This window comes from Sapajus apella, unplaced genomic scaffold (genome assembly GCF_009761245.1).
Source record: "Sapajus apella isolate SASKATOON/1434 unplaced genomic scaffold, GSC_monkey_1.0 scaffold12, whole genome shotgun sequence".
NCBI classification, from domain to species: Eukaryota; Metazoa; Chordata; class Mammalia; order Primates; family Cebidae; genus Sapajus; species Sapajus apella.
The window spans coordinates 37,606,141-37,627,860 of NW_022436952.1; the positions used below are offsets into that span (position 1 = coordinate 37,606,141).

General features: G+C 52.2%; 2 protein-coding genes across 3 annotated transcripts; one reads left to right on the forward strand and one right to left on the reverse strand.

Annotated features, from left to right (window-relative positions):
* Positions 1-166: 166 nt before the first annotated feature.
* On the reverse strand, positions 167-4,612 carry TP53I13 (tumor protein p53 inducible protein 13). 2 transcript variants are annotated; one of them, XM_032279347.1, is made up of 7 exons: positions 4,441-4,612; positions 4,184-4,252; positions 3,910-3,951; positions 1,602-1,730; positions 1,264-1,464; positions 625-1,180; positions 167-523 (listed from the first exon to the last, which is right to left on the reverse strand). In XM_032279347.1, exons 1-7 carry the CDS (start codon positions 4,510-4,512, stop codon positions 411-413), a joined length of 1,182 nt encoding a protein of 393 aa, XP_032135238.1. In that variant the 5' UTR covers positions 4,513-4,612; the 3' UTR covers positions 167-410. The 2 variants fall into 2 exon arrangements, with proteins under 2 accessions (XP_032135238.1, XP_032135240.1); XM_032279349.1 differs by lacking the exon at positions 1,602-1,730 and having other exon boundaries at positions 4,441-4,594.
* A 1,647-nt stretch (positions 4,613-6,259) lies between these two features.
* Positions 6,260-14,009, forward strand: ABHD15 (abhydrolase domain containing 15). Its single transcript, XM_032279346.1, has 2 exons — positions 6,260-7,224; positions 11,693-14,009. The coding sequence occupies exons 1-2, from the start codon at positions 6,344-6,346 to the stop codon at positions 12,216-12,218; spliced, it is 1,407 nt and encodes a 468-aa protein (XP_032135237.1). The 5' UTR covers positions 6,260-6,343; the 3' UTR covers positions 12,219-14,009.
* Positions 14,010-21,720: the final 7,711 nt, after the last annotated feature.

Sequence of the window (21,720 nt, forward strand, 5' to 3'; positions counted from 1 at the left end):
GCACACTCCTAAAGCCCCGTGTCTAAGGACTGGCTGGCCAGTGGGGGTGGGCTGATGGTACCGTCTGATGGGTAAACCCCTGCCCGAAACACCACCTCCACGGCCTAAGACAAGGGTCTGGGTGGGAGTGTCTCTGTTCGCCAGATGCACGAGCTAAACTCCAGACTCTACTGAAAATAATTTATTTAGAAACGGAGTTTTGGCAAGGGAGGCAGAAGCGGCTCCTTTTCTCTGCCGCCGCTCACTCAGCCACCAACGCCGAGGAACGCGGAGGAGGCAAGCCTCCGCGGTGCTCGGCCGGGGCCGCACCGTCGCCACCAGGGGGCGCCCCGCGCCCGGTCCACGTGGCAGAGGTCGCGGCCTCGCGGCGCGGGGAGGAGCCGCACGCTACAGTGGCAGGACCCAGGCCGTCACTCCGAGCTCTCACCTTCCGGGCCGCTGTCCGGCGTGGGCGGAAGGAGGGGTCTCCGGCGGGAGCGCTTGACCCGTCGCGAGGGCAGCAGCAGCCTCCGCTTCAGCACAGCTGTGGGCCGGGCGCCGAGCAGTCAAGGGCGGGAGGGCAGAGAAGCCATGGGGGGCGACGCGAGATGGGCGGGGACCTCGGGTGGGGAGGGAACTCCTCACCAGCCACTGTGTCCTGGCTGTCCGCTGTGGGCCCCCAGTAGATGCTCTCCCCGCGTCGGAAGTTTCGGTGCAGCCGTGTGCAGAGCGTGGCCAGGGTGAGCAGCACCAGCAGGAAGGTCAGGGCCATGGCGGCCCAGGCGGCCTCTTCCGTGCGTGGGGTGGGGACCCGAGCTGCCTGTGGAGGCGCTGCCGCGCGGGGGGCCGGGGAAGCCTGACTTGAACAGACACAGCCCCCTGGGCTGTCTTGCCCGCTGGGCACATGAACCTCTGTCCTGGAGCTGGCATTGCCTCCAGGTGCCCCGGCCAGCAGGGAGGCAGTGGGTGCAGATGGGGCATTACTCTCCCTACCACGGATTCCCAGCATGGGCTGCTTGGCCTTCAAGCTCCCTGGGGAAGCAGAGGGAAACCTCAGGGCTGAGCGAGTCGGCTGGGGAACAAGGGCAGCCCGCAGCCTCCGCCTCTTGGCACCACTGGGAGAGGGCTGCCTGGGCCCTTGAGATGTCACCTCTGTGCCAGGGGGCCGCCAGCTCCGCAGAGCGAAGGCCAGAGCCAGGGCCTAAGAAGAGGGGAGACAGCAGTCACCCTGCTGCCCTCCTCAGAGAACCTGAGACCAACAAGCCTGCTCCCAGCACCTCTCACCTGCACACACCCTCTCCGGCACAGCCTCCCTCTACCCGGGGTTGGCATACAGGGAGGGGGCCCCAAAAGGCTGTCATGGTAGATCCATGCCGTCTTCTTCCTCTGCTTCCTCCTCCACCTCCTCATCAGCCAGTGGGCAGCCCAGGCTGGCTCTACCCAGGCCATCTCCAGCTCCAGCCCCCACGCAGTCAGCACCAGAGGCTATGAGAGGAGGTAACTGTTAGAGCTATGAGGAAGGTGGGGACAAGCAAGAGGAGCCCCTTGAATTTTCCTTTCCCTGCACATAGGGCCATAGCCTTCTACCAGGGACAGGCAAGCACCTTTCATCAGCTACATACCCGATCCTGCGTGAGGCTGGAGTCAGGGGCGAGGGAGGGGTTAGCCACACAAGCGTAGGCCAGGAGGGCAAGCTGGAGCTTCAGCCAGGGGTGGGCACAGGGGTGGTAGAGGAAGGTGACATCCTCAGCCTGGAGGAAAGGCACAGAGATATCAAAGCAGGCCCAGGGCCCTCCCAGAGAATCTCAAGTTCTCCCATCCAGGGGGACAGTTTAAAGGGACTCCCAGGATGGCCAGATGGCTCAGAAAAGGACAAAAGGCCCAGAAAAAGACAAAGGGCCCTGGGTACTGGCATGTACTCCCTCTTGCCTCTGAGTGTTCCTTTCACCCTTCCTCTCCATCAAGTGCCACCCCTCAAAGCTCACAGCATGCCTGGGTAACCCTGCCAGACTCAGACCATACTAGCCATATTTCTCTGCAGCTGTAAGAATGGCTCTACAGGTCCACAATCCAAGCCATAAGCATCCCCCAAATGAAGAACATTGATCCAATCTATACAGTTAATCTCCCAAAAACATCCAAAGACAGGCAGGCAGGCAGCAGGTGCATAATCTCAGGATGGAAAAACTCCATCAATCATTCATTATTCCTTTTTCTTTTTTTTTTTTTTTGAGATGGAGTCACCAGTTTAGAGTGCAGTGGCACCATCTCGACTAACTGCAACCTCTGAATCCTGGGTTCAAGTGACTCTTCTGCCTCAGCCTTCTAAGTAGCTGGGACTACAGGCATGTGCCACCACACCCAGCTAATTTTTGTATTTTTAGTATAGACGGGGTTTCACCATGTTGGCCAAGATGGTCTCGATCTCTTGATCCACTTGCCTCAGCCTCCCAAAGTGCTGGGATTACAGGCGTGAGCCACCACGCCCGGCCTTATTCTCTGACTGAGTTGACTTGATGCTCAGCGCTGTGCTAGATGCTGTGGGAGATGCCAAAGAACTCGTGGACTCTGCTTGCAGGGAATGTATAAGAAACTCAGGGAAACAACTAATGCAAATGAAAGAGCAAACTAACAAAACTTAGTGATTAGTTGTTAAATTATCATAGATTCAGAGAAGGAGGGGAGGAATAAAGGCTGATGCCATCAGACAAGGTCTTGGGAGGAGCTGAGTCCTGCTGAGGCCTGGAAGACAGCTGGAGGCGGATGGCAGGAGGGGAGGAAGCTGCACACTCTGAGTCAGGATAGCCCGGGTGTGGAGAATAAACAGGAGCAAAGGGACTGCAGCAGGGGTGAGGCTGGCACTCATTTATGTGGCAAGCAGACTGACACAACTGGAGAAGAACCAAGGATTTGGAGAGGTCAGATGAAGCTTACTTAAGTAAGGCCTGAAAAGCCAGGCTGGAGAGTATGGCCACGATAAGGTGGGAAATAAGGAGCCATTGACGGTTTCTAACAGAGGAATGACTTCATGAAAGGGCGGTTTGAGGAAAGGAATTTGGTAGGTGGTGGGAGGCAACATCTCTTGGCCTGGAGCTATTACAGAGAATTTTTTTTTTATTAGGTATTTCAGGCCAGGCATGATGGCTCATGCCTGTAATCCCAGCACTTTGAGAGGCCGAGGTGGGCAGATCACCTGAGGTCAGGAGTTCGAGACTAGCCTGGACAACATGGTGAAACCCCGTCTCTACTAAAAATGCAAATATTTAGCTGGGTGTGGCAGCATGAGCCTGTAATCCCAGCTACTGGGGAGGCTGAGGCAGGAGAATTGCTTGAACCTGGAAGGCAGAGGTTGCAGTGAGGCCCACTGCACTCCAGCCTGGGCGATAGAGCGAGACTCCATCTCAAATAGTACTACTACTACTACTGCTAATAATAATAATAAAAGGTATTTCAAAGGAAAAATCAGAGGTGCTGCGATGAAGATTGAAGCCGCCATGGAAGCTGAGCCCGCAGTGTGGAGCCTGGGAACCAGAGGCACGCTCCTTCCACGATGGCCGTGCTGGCACACATCCATCCTCGCCGCTCACACGCAGGGACAGAATACCCTCTCCTACAGAAAACTGGGGCCCACAAAGGAGACCTCCCGATGTCCCCCCAGGTAGCGGGAGCCTGGGCTTCTTCCAACTACTCTCAGAGCTCCACTCAGAGGCAGCTACCCAACAGCATCCTGACAGGATTGCAGGCCTATGGCTCACGGTCCTTGGCCATCTGTACTGGGGCTGATCTGTCCTGGGCTTGGGGGTGGGGCGGAGAACTAAAGCCCTTGCCTCTGCCTGAGGGCAGTGGTAAGGAATGGTAAGGAATCGGAGGCCTTCTAGGAGCTCGGGTCTCCAGGCGTGGACACGAAAGGTGGGCCCTGCTTGTACTCACCTTCCCTGGGCTCACTCGTGTGGAGGTCACTCTTGGCGACACCTATACATGGGGAAAGAACAGAGCTTAGGGCAGTTGGGGGGACTCTGTGTGTATGTAATGGGGAGGGGACAGCAGGCCCCAAACACCAGGCTGGGATGCAGAGTTGGCGACTGAGGACGGGAGGAACCGGCAGAGGTCCCCAAAGATTGACTGTGGAGGGCGCAGGGAGAACGGAGCGGGACTGGGCTAGCCTTTCACACCCCTCTCTCCCTGGGCCCTCCAGGGCTCCTACCTGCGGGGGAAGAGGCCACAGGCCCTCGGAACAATGCGCTCCCGCCTCCTCCGCCGGTCTAGCCACCACCTGTGGGTCCAAAGCGCAGAGCTGGGGCGCTGGACTCGGCGAGGCCCTGCCCTCTCCTTCCAGGCACAGCCCGCCAGCGGAAGAACTCCGCGTCCCCCTCGGCGCGCCACTCCTTCCAGGACGAACTTTAGGCAAAGCGCTTTGCGCTCCCGGGCCGAGGGCTTCTCAGGAGGAGCTGATCACCTTACCTCGCTGGGACCCAGGAGCCTTGCTAGGGCGGCCAGAAAAAGCAGCTGGGGCGAAGGCGGAGGAGGCGCCATCCCACACCGCCCCGGGCCGGGCCAGCCGCCCAGCCAGCGAGGGAGCGCGCGCGTCCCGCCCCTCCGGCCCCAGCGCCCCCGCGCCGCCCGCGCGCCCGCGCACCCGCGCGCCCGGTGGCCCGGGGCTCGCGCCCGCCTGCCCTAAGCTCGCGCCCGCCCCTCCCAAGACAGCAGGCCCCCGGCCTCGCCCCGCCCCTAGGTCCCCGCCCTGCCCCAATGCCCGCCCACAGCAGCCGAGCGTGCGCGCACGCGTCCTAAACCTGAAGCCGGAAAAGTTGGGTGAGTGAGCTGGGCCAGCGTTCCAGGCGCTGCAGGGCCGCGGGGACCCCGTCGCCTGGCCCGGGGATTCCTACCAGCGCGTCCCTGCAGCCTGCAGAACACATCTGCAGCGCCTGGATGGGATTGGGATCCCTGTGGACCGGGTGGCCCAAGCCGGGGAGACGGGTACGCTCCCCTGGCAAACCTGCTTCAGATTTTGTCTGTGTGACCTGCAGCGAGAAGAGGGGCTGAATTACTAAGTCAGGAGGAGCTGCTGAAGGGAGACGGTCCCACTTCTGAAGCTTTGACGTCGGCCCACCCCACTTTCACCGTCACAAATAGGGACCCCAGAGGAGCCTCGAGGGGTCTTCGCCCCCCAAACTCCTTAGACCCAGAAGCCCCGGGAGGTCGGAGCTGGCCGACGGGCTGCTGTGTTCCCCTCCTCCGCCGTCGCCCAGCGGTGGCCGGCGCGCGTCCAGAAAGAGATTGGTCGCCGCGAGGTGGGGAAGCCACAGGCCTCACCCCCAGGGGGGGCGCTGGCTGGCCCGCCCAGCAGCGGGGCGCTGGTTCTGGTCCCCTCTCCAGGATATGGGGGAAGAACACGGGTAGAGAGCGAGGGTCAAGATGGCCATCCCAAAGCTTGGAAACAGCAAGAACGTGTTATTTCCGTGGTCTCCCATGCACCCCGGCTTACAAGGGGTTCCTTGTAGGTTGGAGGGGCATCCCTGTCTCAGGACGCCTGAGTGTGCTTTTCTCCAACTGACTCTCGGAGGCGTGGGGCTGCTGCTTCTGGGGAACTCCCTCCCGGGCAGCAGGGCTGGGGATTTCCTTCATGGGGAGCCCCGAGCTCGCGGGCACGGGGACAGGGACCAGGATTCCGTGGGACGCGCACTGATGCAGTCAGGGAAGTAGCAGTCTCTCGCCAGCGGCTCGGACGCCGCGCTCGCCCTCACTGGCCCAGCGCCGGACCCTGCCCGGCCTAGTAACTGCGGGGCTGCAGGGTCGGGCGGGGGAGACAAACGCCGAGTGCAGAGCGCGCGGCCGCCGCCCCACGCGGGCCCAGGAGTCGGCGCCCGAAGCTGCGACTTATTCACCTCTCCCTTCTGCTTCTCTTCATCGGTCTCTGAGGGCGGAGCGCCCGGGGTCTGGCTAAAGAGCCTGATGACACCCGGGTCCCCAAGCCTCGGCCTCCAGTCTCCCCACGCCTCTGGTCAGCACCGCTCTCCCCGGCTCGTGCCCTCCCTGCTCCCTTCCGGCTGCTGGCGCGCCCTCCCTCCCTGGTGACCCCGACTCCTCTCACTCTCTGCTCCCGCTTGTTGCAATAGCTGTACAAAGGGCCGAGGGCGGAGGTGGGGGGCGGGCGAGGGGAGTCGGGCCCGAACTGGCTGCCTCTGAGTAGCCGCGGCCAATCTAGAGCGCGCCCGCGCGGGAGGGCTCTGGGTAGCCGCCGCCTGCAGGCGGAGCCGCAGGCAGAGCGCGGAGCTCTCCAAGTAGACGGCCGGACCACCCGCCGCCAGCCACACGCTGCCGGCTGCCCGCCACCCGCCGCCCGCCGGGGCTCTCTGGCCTCGCCATGCCGCCGTGGAGCGCCGCCCTCGCGCTCATCTTGGCGATGCTCGTCCTGCTCTGCCTGCTCCGCCCGCGGCTCCGGAGCCCCTGGGGGCGCACCGTCGGAGAGAAAACCCTGCCGGGGGCCCAAAACCGAGATGACGAGGAGGAGGCAGACGGCGGAGGCCCGGCGGACCAGTTCAGCGACGGGCGCGAGCCACTGCCGGGCGGGTGTAGCCTTGTCTGCAAGCCGTCGGCGCTGGCCCAGTGCCTGCTGCGCGCCCTGCGGCGCTCGGCGGCGCTGGAGCCAGGCCCGCGCTCCTGGCTCTCCGGGCCCCACCTGCAGACCCTCTGCCACTTCGTCCTGCCCGTGGCGCCCGGGCCTGAGCTCGCCCGGGAGTACCTGCAGTTGGCGGACGATGGGCTGGTGGCCCTGGACTGGGTGGTGGGACCTTGTGTTCGGGGCCGCCGGATCACCAGCGCCGGGGGCCTTCCCGCGGTGCTTCTGGTGATCCCCAATGCCTGGGGTCGCCTCACCCGCAACGTGCTTGGCCTCTGCTTGCTCGCCCTTGAGCGCGGCTACTACCCGGTTATCTTCCATCGCCGCGGCCACCACGGCTGCCCGCTGGTCAGCCCCCGGCTGCAGCCCTTCGGGGACCCGTCCGACCTCAAGGAGGCGGTCACTTACATCCGCTTCCGACACCCGGCGGCGCCGCTGTTCTTGGTGAGCGAGGGCTCGGGCTCGGCGTTGCTACTGTCCTACTTGGGCGAGTGCGGCTCCTCTAGCTACGTGACAGGCGCCGCCTGCATCTCTCCCGTGCTGCGCTGCCGCGAGTGGTTCGAGGCCGGCCTTCCCTGGCCCTACGAGCGGGGCTTTCTGCTCCACCAGAAGATCGCCCTCAGCAGGTGGGTAACGGAGGCCGCAGACCGGCATGGTAGGAATAGAGGGCCTGAGCTGGCTGAGAAACAGAAACAGCTCTGCATAGGATTAGAACAAACAGGCGTGGGCCAGTTTGGGCAAAGTTCTCTGAACACATCTTCCAAAGCCGTCCAAACCCTGTAGTCTAGGCAACACAGGGGAAGCAGGTTTAAAGGTCATCGATGGACCTAGCTAGTATCACTGTGCTAGAACGGGGGACTCCTGCCCCGGCCCCTTGTCTCATCTCAGCCTCGGTATCTTAGCAACTTAAGTACCTGGCCCACGACAGCAGAGATACCTGACATTTACCACTTAGCCCGCAGCTTGACAACTCAGCAAACAGCACCCTGGAAGCAATTGCAAACGATTATCTGCCCAGAATGTTTACTCACAGTCTATGAGCCTGGAGGTGGCAGGAATCAGAAAAAATGGTGGCATTTGAGGCCAGGTGCAAGTGCTCCCACCTGTAATCCCAGCACTTTGGGAGGTCAAGGCAGGAGGATCGCTTTAGCCCAAGAGTTTGAGACCAGCTTGGGTAACATAGGGAGACCCGTCTCTACAAAAATTTATGTTTTTAAATAGCTGGGTGTGATGGCATGCACCTCTGGTCCCAGCTACTCAGGAGATTGAAGTGGAAGGATCACCCAACCCCAGAAGTTTGAGGCTGCAGAGAGCCTTGGTCAGGCCACTGTACTCCAGCCTGGGTGACAGAGCAAGACCCTGTCTCAAAATGTGTGTGTGTGTGTGTGTGTGTGTGTGTGTGTGTGTGTGTGCGCGCGCGCGCGCCTGCGCACACGCGCATACTGGCATTTAATTTATTAAATTTTTTTTAAAATTTTTTTTAGTAGAGATGGGGTTTCCCAATGTTGGCCAGGCTGTTCTGGAACGCCTAACCTCAAGTGATCCGCCCACCCAGCTTCCCAAAGTGCTAGGACTATAGGCGTGAGCCACCATGCCCAACTAATTTATTAAAATTGTTTAGACCTGTCAACTGTTTTACACATTTCTACATATGTGCTCAATATTTAATACAAAAATTAATAATATTTAAACAGAATTTTTAAAAAATCTCCAAAAGAAGAACAGTTTACCACCAGGGTGACAGGTGACACTTTTCCACTGAGAAGGCCCATTTGACATTGCCAGCCTATACTCTGGCTTTCTTAGGAGATGGTAGAATGAGGTCGACAACATTATGGCAATAGGGTGGTGTAGCAGAAAGCCCTGGGATATGGAGTCAGATTCACTTAGATTCAAATCCAGAATTTCCAGCAAGTTAGCCAATCCGCTTAGAGCTTCACTTCTCTCTTCAAATACTTTTGTTAATAATAACCATCTCCCAAGATAGTTAGAAAACAAAAAGTAGGTGCCGGGCACGGTGGCTCACACCTGTAATTTCAACACTTTGGGAGGCTGAGGCAGGTGGATCACTTGAGATCAGGAGTTCAAGACCAGCCTGGCCAACATGGTGAAACCCCATCTCTACCTGTAAAAATACAAAAAGATTAGCTGGGCGTGGTGGTGGGCGCCTATAATCCAAGCTACTGGAGAGGCTGAGGCAGAAGAATTGCTTAAACCCAGGAGGCAGAAATTTCAGTGAGCCAAGATCACGCCACTGCACTCCAGCCCGGGCAACAGAGCAAGACTCCGTCTCAAAAAAAGAAGAGAAAACAAAAGTAGGTGCCTGCCACTGAGTAGGTGCTCAGGAAATGGTGGCAATTGTGTTCTCTTTCTTTCCTTGCCTCATTTTGCATCCTATTCTGAGAAGGTCAAACTCTGAGCTCAACAACAGCCTGACGCACTGCCATGGCAACCCAGAGGCGCTGGCGCCTTTCAGGGGCAAGGTGCCCTCATTGGCTTAATTGCCATAGTTTCCGTGCCAGATGATCTCCACCAGCACTAACCTGGGCACTAGCCATGGGCAGAGTGAAGAATTGAAGAGAAATGCTGCATGTTTAGGAGCTGTCCTTCTCATGAAAGTTCAGCTATGAAAACTCAGGGCAAGTGGATTTTTGTTGTTGTGTTTGTTTGTGTGTGTCTGTGTGTTTTTTGTTTTTTCCCCAAGACAGAGTCTTGCTCTGTCACCCAGGTGGATTGCAGTGTCGTGATCTCAGCTCACCGCAACCTTCCCAGATTGAAGCAATTCTCCTGCCTCAACCTCCCGAGTAGCTGGAATTATAGGCACCTACCTCCACGCCTGACTAATTTTTGTATTTTTTAAGTAGAGATGGGGTTTCACCATGTTGCCAGGCTGGTCTTGAACTCCTGACCTCATGATCCTCCTGCCTTGTCCTCCCAAAGTGCTGGGGTTACCTGCATAAGCCACCATGCCTGTTTGTGTGTTTTTTGAGAGGGAGCCTTGCTGTCACCCAGGCTGGATTGCAGTGGCACGATCTCAGCTCACCACAACCTCCGCCTTCCAGGTTCCAGTGATTCTCCTGCCTCAGTCTCCCAAGTAGCTGGGACAACAGACATGCACCACCATTCCCAACTAATTTTTGTGTTTTTAGTAGAAACGGGATTTCACCATGTTGGCCAGGCTGGTCTTGAACTCCTGACTTCAAGTGATTGGCCTGCCTCTGACTCCCAAAGTGCTAGGATTACAGGTGCGAGCAATCATGCCCAGCCGCTTGTTTGTTTGAGGCAGGATCTGACTCTGTCGTCCAGGCTGCAGTGCAGTGGGATCACCACTCATTACAGCCTAGAGTTTCCGGGCTCAGGTGATATTCCCCAGCCTGCCTCTGGCTTTCTTAGGAGATGGCAGAATGAGGTCAAAAACGTATGGCAACAGTGTGGTGTAGCAGATAGACCTGGGATGTGGGGGTCAGACCCCCACCTCAGCCTCCCAAGTAGCTGAGATTATAAGCACATGCCACCATGCCTGGCTAACTCTTGTATTTTTTGTAAAGATGGAATTGTGCCATGTTGTCTAGGCTCATCTTGAACTCCTGAAATCAAGGGATCCACCCGCCTTGGCCTCCCAAAGTGCTAGGTTTATGGATGTGAGCCACTGTCCTTGGTCAGAGATGAACATCTAATTTCAACTCTCTGAGGCTGGATTGAGCTACTCAAAAGATGGAGCTGCCCAACCAGGCGTCCTTGTCGGGATGCCAAGCCCTCTCCAGGGGGCTGGAAACAGCAAAGATGTTCCCTGTTAACCCAAAGCAGTTGCTCTCAGGCCCCTATTTGGGAACCCAGTAAATTAATTACGGCCCCAGTTGCTTCCTCTGCCAGGCAGCACACTCTCTAGGAATATCTGCCCCAGGTATACCTGATTAACAGCACACTCGTGTGATTACCAGGACAGGATGTTAGTTTAAAAAACAAAAATAAGGGCTGAGCCCAGTGGCTCACACCTATAATCTCAGCACTTTGGGAGGCCAAGGCAGGCGAATCACCTGAGGTCAGGAGTTTGAGACCAGCCTGGCCAACATGGTGAAACCCCGTCTCTACTAAAAACACAAAAATCAGCCGGGCATGGCAGTGTATGCCTGTAATTCCAGCTACTTGGGAGGCTGAGGCAGGAGAATCACTTGAACCCAGGAGGCGGAGGTTGCAGTGAGCTGAGATCACGCCACTGCACTCTAGCCTGGCAACAGAGCAAAGCTCCATCTCAAAAAAATAAGCAAAAATAAAAACAATGAATGCAATCTAAAGTAAAACGTGAATGATTAGCAGAGGTGTCACCTGCTGCTTTGGATAGTCTAAGCCAGTAAGTTCTTCTAGGAGCAGTTCAGGAGGTTACAGTTCATAGCAAGTTCTCCACAGAGGGCCAGAAGTTGAGGTTAGGAGATCTGTCAGCAGCTGTGAAATCAAATGCTGCCCCTAGGGCACGTAGGCAGGTGCAGTGATGCTATGAATGACAGGCCTGCTGGGCACTCTCACGAGGGAGGAGCCCATTGTTGTGCTGAGAAATGCCCGCCCATGTGGCCACATCTTCCCACTTCCCTAGAGAAGCCAGACACCTGCATTTCATCTGAAATCCTCTAATTTTATTATTTTATATTATTTTATTTTTTGAAACAGGGTCTCTGTCACCCAGGCTGGAGTGCAATGGTGCAATCCCAGACTCAAGCAATCGTCCCACCTCAGCCTCCTGAGTAGCTAGGGTCACAGGCTTGAGCCACCATGCCAGGCTAATTTTTATTTTTTATTTTAAGAAATGGGGTTTCACCATGTTGCCCAGGCTGGTCTCGAACTCCTGGGCTCAAGCGATCCTCCCACTTTGGCCTTCCAAAGTGTTGGGATTACAAGTGAGAGCCACCGCACCCAGCCTTATCTCCTGGTTTTAAATGACGGCCATGAAATGAAATTTTTTCAAAGCCCTAAATGGCCAAAGAAAACCTCTGCGGTTAGGATCTGGCCTGCCGGCTGTCTCTGTCTCATCTGCTGTCACCTGATGTTCTCATTCTTCCCTCTCTTTCCCACCTTCCCCACTCAACGTCTCGATGTCAGGTATGCCACAGCCCTGGAGGACACCGTGGACACTAGCAGACTGTTCAGGAGCCGTTCCCTTCGAGAGTTTGAGGAGGCTCTCTTCTGCCACACCAAAAGCTTCCCCATCAGCTGGGATACCTACTGGGACCGCAACGACCCACTCCGGGATGTGGATGAGGCGGCCGTGCCTGTGCTGTGTATCTGCAGTGCTGACGACCCCGTATGTGGACCTCCAGACCACACTCTGACAACTGAACTCTTTCACAGCAACCCCTACTTCTTCCTCCTGCTCAGTCACCACGGAGGCCACTGTGGCTTCCTGCGTCAGGAGCCCTTGCCAGCCTGGAGCCATGAGGTCATCTTGGAGTCCTTTCGGGCCTTGACTGAGTTCTTCCGAACAGAGGAGAGGATGAAAGGGCTGAGTAGGCGCAGAGCTTCCTTTCTTGGGGGCCGCCGTCGCGGGGGAGCCTTGCAGAGGCGGGAAGCCTCTTCCTCCTCCAACCTGGAGGAGATCTTTAGCTGGAAGCGATCATACACAAGGTGAGAGACCTGGCCGGAGAACCCATAAGTCCTGCAAAGAAAAACAGCTGGGCAAGCGGGGAGTCCTGGAAAGATGAGGCAGACTGAATGGAGGGAGCGCCAGCTCTTTTCTCCTCATTCAGTCCTTCTCTCCTAAACCGGTGCCTGGAAAGAGATGGGACATCCAGCGAACCTGCGCTCACTTCACCCTCAGTAGAACTCCCGTCTGGGCTTGCTCAACACATCCCTACTCATCTGGTCATCAGTGGGGTGTTCCCGTACTGTCTCCTGTCACTGACATCACAAGCCAAAGGACAGCACTGTTTCAGGCCATGGACTCAGGAGAAAATGTCCTCTTACCGGCAGTGGCTAGAGGGATGAAGCATTTATGTTGTCATAAGGCAGTGACCCCGATTCTCAAGCTGGAGCCACTCGATGTCATTAGGACAGGATGTTTGTGTCTCAGCCCCACTTCCCTCATTTGCTGTGTGGTTGTGGCACTCTGCTCTGACTGAATGTTCAGCAATTGCAGAAGCAGGCTCGCGTGTGTGAGAAGGGCGGCAGAGGCAGTGGGGCTTGCTCGGTGAGGGCTGAGCAGGTAGAGAATGTGAATGCCCATCTCAAGGAATGCGAAGGTCCAATCTCTCAGAGGAGTTCTGCAAGTCTCAGCTGAGAATGGGGCTCCATTCTACAAGTCTCAGCTGGGAATGGGGCTCCATTCTGCAAGTCTCAGCTGGGAATGGGGCTCCATTCTGCAAGTCTCAGCTGGGAATGGGGCTCCATTCTATAAGTCTCAGCTGATTTGGGCCCTCTAGCCTCCCCGGAGAGGTCCCAAGGGTATTTTAGAACGAGGAAGTGCTCCCATGCAGGGTTGGAGAGCTTTACTAGACCGTGGTTCAAGGAGTCGGAATCTTGGCCACCCTACATGCTCCCTCTGGCACCATTTCAGGGCGTGACTCCAGAGAGCTGCAGCCAGAGCTGTTCATCTCCTGAGATGTGGACTTTCTCCAAGTAAGTGAAAAGTACAAACTCGTAACTTCAGTGTTTTCTGCTTAGTTGCTCCGTTTTCTGAAGCTGCTACTGGCCTCTCCCCTTTCCAGAGCCAGGAGACACATGTGGGACCAGAGGAAACAACACCAAGAGGTTGACTAGAGCTGACCAGTGATTTATGAGTATTTCATATTACCATGCCTGGTCTGTTCAATTATTCATAAAGCCATCTCTGTAAAGGCAGAAAAGCTTCCTCTTAGATCTGGCCACTCAGCAGCTAAGTGGGTATTTGGTTTTATGAGGAATAATGCCGAAAACTAGAGATACAGTATATCAGAGATAAGACATACAGGTTGATCTAAATATTCCTGGTTTGGATTAGGCCATTAAAATTTTTTGGCAATAGGACATGTTTCCATGTGTTACTAAGGTTCAAAACCCTTGCCCAAAGTTTTATTTTAATTGTCATTGAGAAAGAGGGCTCCTGTTCTGACCTCACAACAGCAAAGCAGTTGTAAAGAAGAGAGCTGTTTATACCAAAGACTTTCACATCCCAAGACTTGGTATAAGGTATTCCTGAGGCCATGATTTCAGGTTTGGATAATCTTGCCCCAGCCTTGTTCTTCTAGATAAAATCAGAAGAAACTCTGAAATAACTCCAAGAATCTGTACTGAAATGTAGACGGCACTTGATTGTCTAAGACACATTATCCTGTTGTGAAAAATTCTCTCTCTCCTCCCCACTTCTTGTTTATCTTCCTCCACATTCCTCGTCTGGCGTTCTTTTGCCATTTCTAAGCAAGAGAAATAAAAAGGAACTGAAATTAAAGAAGCTATTCTATTGCCGGTGAACAACAGCCTTGGTGAAAGGCTTGGGAAGGGAGAATTACTGCCATCTGGCCATCCCCTGGCACCGGCTGCCTCCCGCATCTGGTACAGGGGGAATTTCAGTTAATTAGGGTCCTGCAGTCCAGTTGCCCTGCAAAGTGGGAAGCAGCCTAGTGGTTTTTAAACTCTAAGGCTTAAAGCATCCCTAAGGGTGAAAATCTATAGTTTCTCTAGAAACTATCCAGTTACCACAGGACTCTGATTCTTCGAGAGAATAGCTTTTGGAGAAATAGTGGTTGGTTTTCCTTTCCCTTTTGATAGGAAAGGAAGTTTTCCAGGGAGGGAAATGTATAAACTTTGTTACAGTCAGAAGAATGGTAGAACAGCCCTGGTTCAGATTCCATTAATTCCTTTGAACCCTGAACTGCAATGACCTGAACCTTAAAGTATTTTTCTTCCATGGTCCTTGTGCCAGATGCACCCACTGCATATCCCAAAAACCTCTTATCTTCCCATTACTACTTGAATACTAGGGCCAAAATGCCCATTTTTTGCTGAGAAAGTGTAGTTTCTGTTCAAGCAGGAAAGGTTTGGTTAACCCTGCCCTTTAGCCTAATGATTCAAGAATCACACAGATGAATTCCTGCTTTGGTAAATAGCTAACTGTGTGAAGCCAGCTAGAGGAGCCCCAGGCACACTGTTCTGAGAGGGTGTCTACTGATTACCAGCTTGGCCACAGACACCCCTACCCAGGCAGCGCGGAAGGCATTAAGAAGCAGATGGCCAGATAGAACAGCAAAGTGGGACTATCTGGGGCCAAAAGCCTTCCAAGCTGAGAGCCTCGGGCTGACAGCAGCCTGGGCTGAGGGCCTCGAGCAGATTCTGACCCATGTAGTTATTCTCGCTGGACAGGTGATTCTTATTAACAAACAGGTGTTCTGTGTTTTCTCATAGAACCAAGATAAACTAGGTAGGCTGCTGGTGCCTGCTTACCACTAATCAAGGACAAACTAGAAAGTATTCTCCACGAGGGAGCCACAGGGGCAGGTTCGCATATCCTGGGCTTAAAGAATTGTTTTAACCGGTGTATGGTATACATATACTGTCTTGTACATGCGTATGGTATACATATACTGTCTTGTACATGCGTATGGTATACATATACTGTCTTGTACATGTGTATGGTATACATATACTGTCTTGTACATGTGTATGGTATACATATACTGTCTTGTACGTGTGTATGGTATACATATGCTGTCTTGTACGTGTGTATGGTACACATATACTGTCTTGCTACTTCAGAATGCCTCAAGTAGTTTTCCACTGGGGTAGGGGGAGGGCTAGGTTTTCCTTGCCATCGTTCTGCTTAGCAAACAATATATTCTATCATATACTCAGCATTTCTCAGCAATCATACACTCAGCATTTCTCAATAGGTGTCCCTTGAACAAAATGGCAAGTTATGAGCTTGAGGAAGCAAGAAACAACAAAACCAACAAATGGGCCGGGCACGGTGGCTCACGCCTGCAATCCCAGCCCTTTGAGAGACTGAGTGGGAGGGTCAGTTGAAGCTGGGAGATCGAGACAAGTCTGGCCAACAAAGCAAGACCCCATCTCTAGAAAAAATTAAATTCTCTAGGCATGGTGGTACACCCTGTAGTCCCAGCCACTTGGGAGACTGAGGCAGTAGCATCACTTTAGCCCTAGAGGTCAAGACTTCAGTGAGCCCCTCCCAAACACCTAAGAAGTACCACTGCGTTGGAGTGTCCAGGTGGTGGGTCTTCACCGATCAGGCCTCATTACTTGTTTGCCTCCTTTTTGGTGTCCATTATTTACCAACACCTTCAAATGGTAAGACAAAAAAATAAATACAAATAAGAAGTAATCCCAGCACTTTGGGAGGCCAAGGCAGGCAGGTCACTTGTGTCCAGTTCAGGACCAGCCCAGGCAACATGGTGAAACCCTATCTCTACAAACAATACAAAGATTAGCTGGGTGTGGTGGCACATGCTTATAGTCCGAGCTACTTGGGAGGCTGTGAGAGAATTGCTTGAGCCCGGGAGATAGAAGCTGCAGTGAACCAAGACTGCACGACTGCACTCCATCCTAGGCAACAGAGCGAGACCGTGTCTCAAAATAATAATGGTAATAATAAAACAAAAACAAAAAGCCAATGACTTAAGGGAGGCGTTAATTCAGAAGTGACAACTGAGTCCTCTGTCTCTAGCCACAGATCAGAATGCAGGAAGCAGACAACTGCCTCTAAAAGTATCTTTGAGTTCTAAGTTCTGATCTCTGATATCAAGATTGTGCTGAGCAATAACTTAATTCTCATAATTTAGTATTTTACATATGTATACATAGATCTCCAGGGTGGCTTGGCTGAAGATGACGGTATGAAAAACACAGCATTCCAAAAAAAAAAAAAAAAAAACCACAGCATCAAATTCTCTGAGAAGACACCATCTCTGGAGTGGCGCTAGCCTAAGACTTGGATACTGTTAGAAGAGAGGTCTTGGCCAGGTGTGGTGGCTCACACCTGTAATCCAAGCACTTTGGAGGCCAAGGCAGGTGGATCACCTGAGGTCGGGAGTTCAAGACCAGCCTGACCAACATGGTGAAACCCCGTCTTTTAAAAAAAAAAAAAAAAAAAAAAAAAAAAAGAGAGAGGTCTTGGCGTGGTGGCCCACGCCTGTAATCCTAGCACTTTGGAGACTGAGGAGAGTGGATTGCTTGAGTTCAGGAGTTTGAGACCAGCCTGGGCAACGCAGTGAAAACCTGTTTCTACAAAAAATATAAAAATTAGCCAGGTATGGTGGCACATGCCTGTAGGTCCAGCTACTAGAGAGGCTGAAGTGGGAGAATCACTTGAGCTCAGGAAGTCAAGGCTGCAGGGAGCTGTAATCACGCCACTGCACTTCAGCCTGGGTGACAGAGCAAGACCCTGTCTCAAAAAAAGAAAAGAGAAAAGGTCTTAAAACAAGGAAGAGTCATCTTGGCTTTATACATAACCTCAGAAACTTCCTCTGTACTCATCTTCCACCCAAACCTCAAGGTCTTTTCTCAGTCAGTCACCCTTAGTAATGAATGCCAAGGTATCTTCCTTTTTAAATTTATTTTGAGATGGAGTCACTCTGTTACCAGGTTGGAGTGCAATGGTGTGATATTGGCTCACTGCAACCTCTGCCTCCCAGGCTCAAGCTATTCTCCTGCCTCAGCCTCTATAGGCATGCTGGGACTATAGGCATGCACGGCACCATGCCCAGATAATTTTTTTTTTAAGACGCGGTTTCACCATGTTGGTCAGGCTGGTCTTGAACTCCCGACCTCAGGTGATCCACTCCCCGCCTTGGCCTCCAAAGTGCTTGGATTACAGGTGTGAGCCACCACACCCAGCCGCCCAGCTAACTTTTGTATTTTTAGTAGAGGTGGGATTTCACCATGTTAGCCAGCTGGTCTTGATCACCTTGACCTTGTGATCTGCCCGCCTCATCCTCCCAAAGTGCTGGGATTATAGGCGTGAGCCACAGCACCTGGCCGGTATCTTCCTTTAGAGATTAACTTTAGCATGAATTCCTCTCCCTGCTTAAACAAGCAGATATACTTGGCCACTCTAGAAGAATTTGATAACAATGCCAATAAAAGGAGTATTTGAGATTCTTCAGTCAGGCCACAAAGGATGCCACCAGAAATTGCTTTGGGTGGTGATCACAATTTGCAGAGATAAGATTGCATTCAGGAAGGCTTGGGAAGTTATACATAGGGAGTGTCTAAATACCCAGAGATGAAATGAGCATCTCCAGAAGCAGTAAGTCCCACATCATCAGTGGGATATTCAAGCTAGACTGCCCCTTGGCACATATCATGGAGAGAACTGCCAAGAAATGAGGATGAACTAGATCAGATACCCAATTTCTTCTCATCTAAGGTCTGTGAATTAAATAATGCTAAGGATCTTAGTGTTTATAACAACTTATGGTGGGTTTCTGGGCTCAAGGATCAGAAAACCACAGACCTGACCAGGATCCAGGGAGTTGAGAGATAACATAAATTTTAATGAAAATAACCCTGGCAAAGTGACCAGAGTGAGTGTGTGTGTGTGTCTATGGTTTTTGTTTGTTTGTTTGAGATAAGGTCTTGCTCTGTCACCTTGGCTAGAGTGCAGTGGTGCAGTCTTGGCTCACTGCATCCTCAACCTCCTGAGTTCAAGCGATCCTACCGCCTCAGCCTCATAAAGTGCTGGTACTATAGGCATAAGCCACCATTCCCGGCCCAGAGTGTTTTCTTTAGAGAAAGGGTCTTGCTTTGTCACCCAGGCTGGAATGCAGTGGTGTGATCATGGCTCACTGCAGCCTCAACCTCCTGAGCTCACGTGATCTCCTAAGTAGCTGGGACTACAGGTGCGCACCACCATGCCTGGCTAATTTTTGTATTTTTTGTAGAGATTGGGTTTGTTACTATGTTACTCAGGCTGATCTTGAACTCCTGGTTTCAAGGAATCTGCTCACTTCGGCCTCCCCAAAGCCTGGGATTATAGGTGTGAGTATACACCTGACCTCAGAGTATATTTTTACACTCTAATAATTATGCTTTAGTCGCATTTGCCCAGAAGAGCTAACATTTTGAAGGTAAAGTGATATTTTGTTGAAACAATAAGACATGCATCAAAAGTAAGTCTCTACTCCCTCTATCCTTTCCTGTAATAATGCAATACCTTGCCTTAGTATTCAGCATTGTTGAACAAAAAATCTCTCTATTTGCCTCTGAATAGTAAACAAATCAGTCTCCTGGTAACACTGGAATGTTATTTTTAAAAAAACAAATATGTGCTGTTTGTCTTAAGTCCTGTGTACTAAGCCATGCCTGCCTGCTGTGGTGTTTAGCAGAGCCTCCCTGCACGTTCTGTCCACGGGCTGTTGCTTCACCTTTGTAGATCTAGCCTCCTGTGGCCCTGCACTAACCAGTGGCAGCTCTGTTTAATCAACAACGAGGCCTCCTGTTCTGGGCTAATAATTTCCCAGCAGGCTCACAATTCCCTGATCATTGATGGTACCTACAACAGAGATATTATTCAGTGGGCAATTAGTGTCTGTGTATTGATAGGATACTGAAGTAATAGTTTGGAGATGTGGGTTCCACTTCTATTTCATCTATGACTTAAATTATTTTATGAGTTCCATATAAAGACTGGGAATGCGTATAGGCCTTAATTTTTAAGGTCTGTTAGGATATAATAAGATAGTTAACAGCATACAGATCCCATCCTCCAAGACTCTATTTTTCAACCAGAGCTCAAAGACCTCCATGATGAAGTGGTATCTGGTTTCAGATCACAATCTTTACTCTCTAATCAGTATCTTGTAAGGCCAAGATGTGTTCCAGGTATTAATTGCACTGCAAAGTTGGGAAGGGCCTGGGAGAGCAGCACCTTTGAGCCTCACAGGTTGGGTTTGGGTTGCCCAATTGAGGGCAAACTCTCCCCATCCCCACCCCCATATATGTACACACACACTGATACCATGTCATAGCTAATCGGCTTGACATCAGTTTTGGTTAAAAACCATCATCAGCATTTCTACTTCTTGTAGATGAAGGTCAGAGAGGATGTGACTTTTAAGATCTCAGTTAGTGACGGGGCTAAGACCAGACCCAAATTAGTGCTTTTTATGCCATATATTATTTTCCTTTTCCTTTTGTTTTTTTTAAATGGGATCCAGGGTAAATTATTTGCCTTTTCCTACCTAATCACTGTCTGAGATGATACTAAATAATGTCCATTTTGGACTCCAAAATGTAAAGGATTTTAACAAAAGGGTGGGGGGAAGGGTGCAGGGAATCTTTTTGAGGTGCTGGGGTACGCAACTGCCTGTGGGGAGCCATGCACATTATCTATAAATGGCAACCTCTCAAGTTCACTGAACAGCCTGCATAAAGCTAACACCCTCAGCAGCCTTCTCTCCCTGTATCTGTTAAGAACAGAGATCTGAAAATAGGGTAGCAAAAGGTAAAGTTGTTAGCTGCCCAGGACACATACAGGAAGACCCTGATTCTGCAGCTGGTGTCGTGTGATGTAGGTGATAGCATAGGGGCTATGAAGCTAGCTGAACATCATAATTTTTTTTTTTTTTTTGAAAGAGACAACAAAGGAATCTCCGTTGCTGAGACTGGAGTGGAGTGGCATGGTCTCAGCTCACTGCAACCTCTGCCTCCCGGGTTCAGTGACTTTCCTGCCTCAGCTCCTAAAGTAGCTGCTATACTATAGGCACGCACCACCACACCCAGCTAATTTGTGTATTTTTGTAGAGACAGGGAGACAGGGTTTCCTTTTTTTTCTTTTGAGACCGAGTCTTGCTTTGTCACCCAGGCTGGAGTGCAGTGGCACGATCTCGGCTCACTGTAACCTCTGCCTCCCAGGTTCAAGTGCCTCTCCTGCCTCAGCCTCCGGAGTAGCTGGGATTACAGGCACCCACCGCCACACCCGGCTAATTTCTGTATTTTTAGGAGAGATGGGGTTTCACCATGTTGGCCAGGCTTGAACTCCTGACCTCAAGCGATTCACCCACCTCAGCCTCCCAAAGTTCTGGGATTACAGGTGGGAGCCATCTCACCCCTTGAAATCTTGTCTTTTAATCCCATTGAGTTACTCCAAGTTCAGGTGGGTATATTGAAAATACTGGAGATGAGGCCTGGTATCTAATCCTGCCTCTCTAAGGCAAAGTCTAGCTCTGTCACCCAGGCTGGAATGTAGTGGCATGATCACAGCTTACTGCAGCCTCTATCTTCCAGGGTCAAGCGATGTGCCCACCTCAGCCTCCCAAGTAGCTAGGAATACAGGGATGTGCCACCATGCTCAGCTAACGTTTTTATTATTTTTTGTAGACTATGTTCCCTAGGCTGGTCTTGAACTCCTGGTCTCAAGCAATCCTTCCATCTCAGCCTCTCAAAGTGGTAGGAAGGCAGGCATGAGCCACTGCACCTCGCTGCCACACAGCTATTTGAGGCAAGCAAATCAAACACTATGTAAATGCTAATTTCAAGATAGTTCAATATCAACACTCTAAGAGTGAAAAAACTGCAACTTAGTTCTAAGTCTTCAATATGGTAGATAATCTAAACTATACTTTTAAAAATGGCACTTCAAAGAATACAAAAAAAAGAGAAAAAAATGGCACTTCAAAGAATACAAAAAAGAGAAAAAAATGGCACTTCAAAGAATACAAAAAAAAAAAAAGGCACTTCAAAAATTTAAAAAAAAAAAAAAATGGCACTTAAAACTATTTTCTTGGCTGGGTGTGGTGGCTCACGCCTGTAATCATAGCACTTTGGGAGGCCGAAGCAGGTGGATTATCTGAGGTCAGGAGTTCAAGACCAGCCTGGCCAAGATGGAGAAACCCACATCTCTACTGAAAATACAAAAATTAGGCTGGGTGCAGTGGCGTACGCCTGTAATCCCAGCACTTTAGGAGGCCACGGCAGGTAGATCACGAGGTCAGGAGTTTGAGACCAGCCTGGCCAACATGGTGAAACCCCACCTCTACTAAAAATATCAAAAAAATTAGCGAGGCGCAATGGCACACACCTGTAGTCCCAGCTACTTAGGAGGCTGAGGCAGAATAGCTTGAACCCAGGAGGCAGAGGATGGAATGAGCCAAGATCATGTCATGGCACTCCAGCCTGGGTAACAGAACAAGACTCCATCTCAAAAA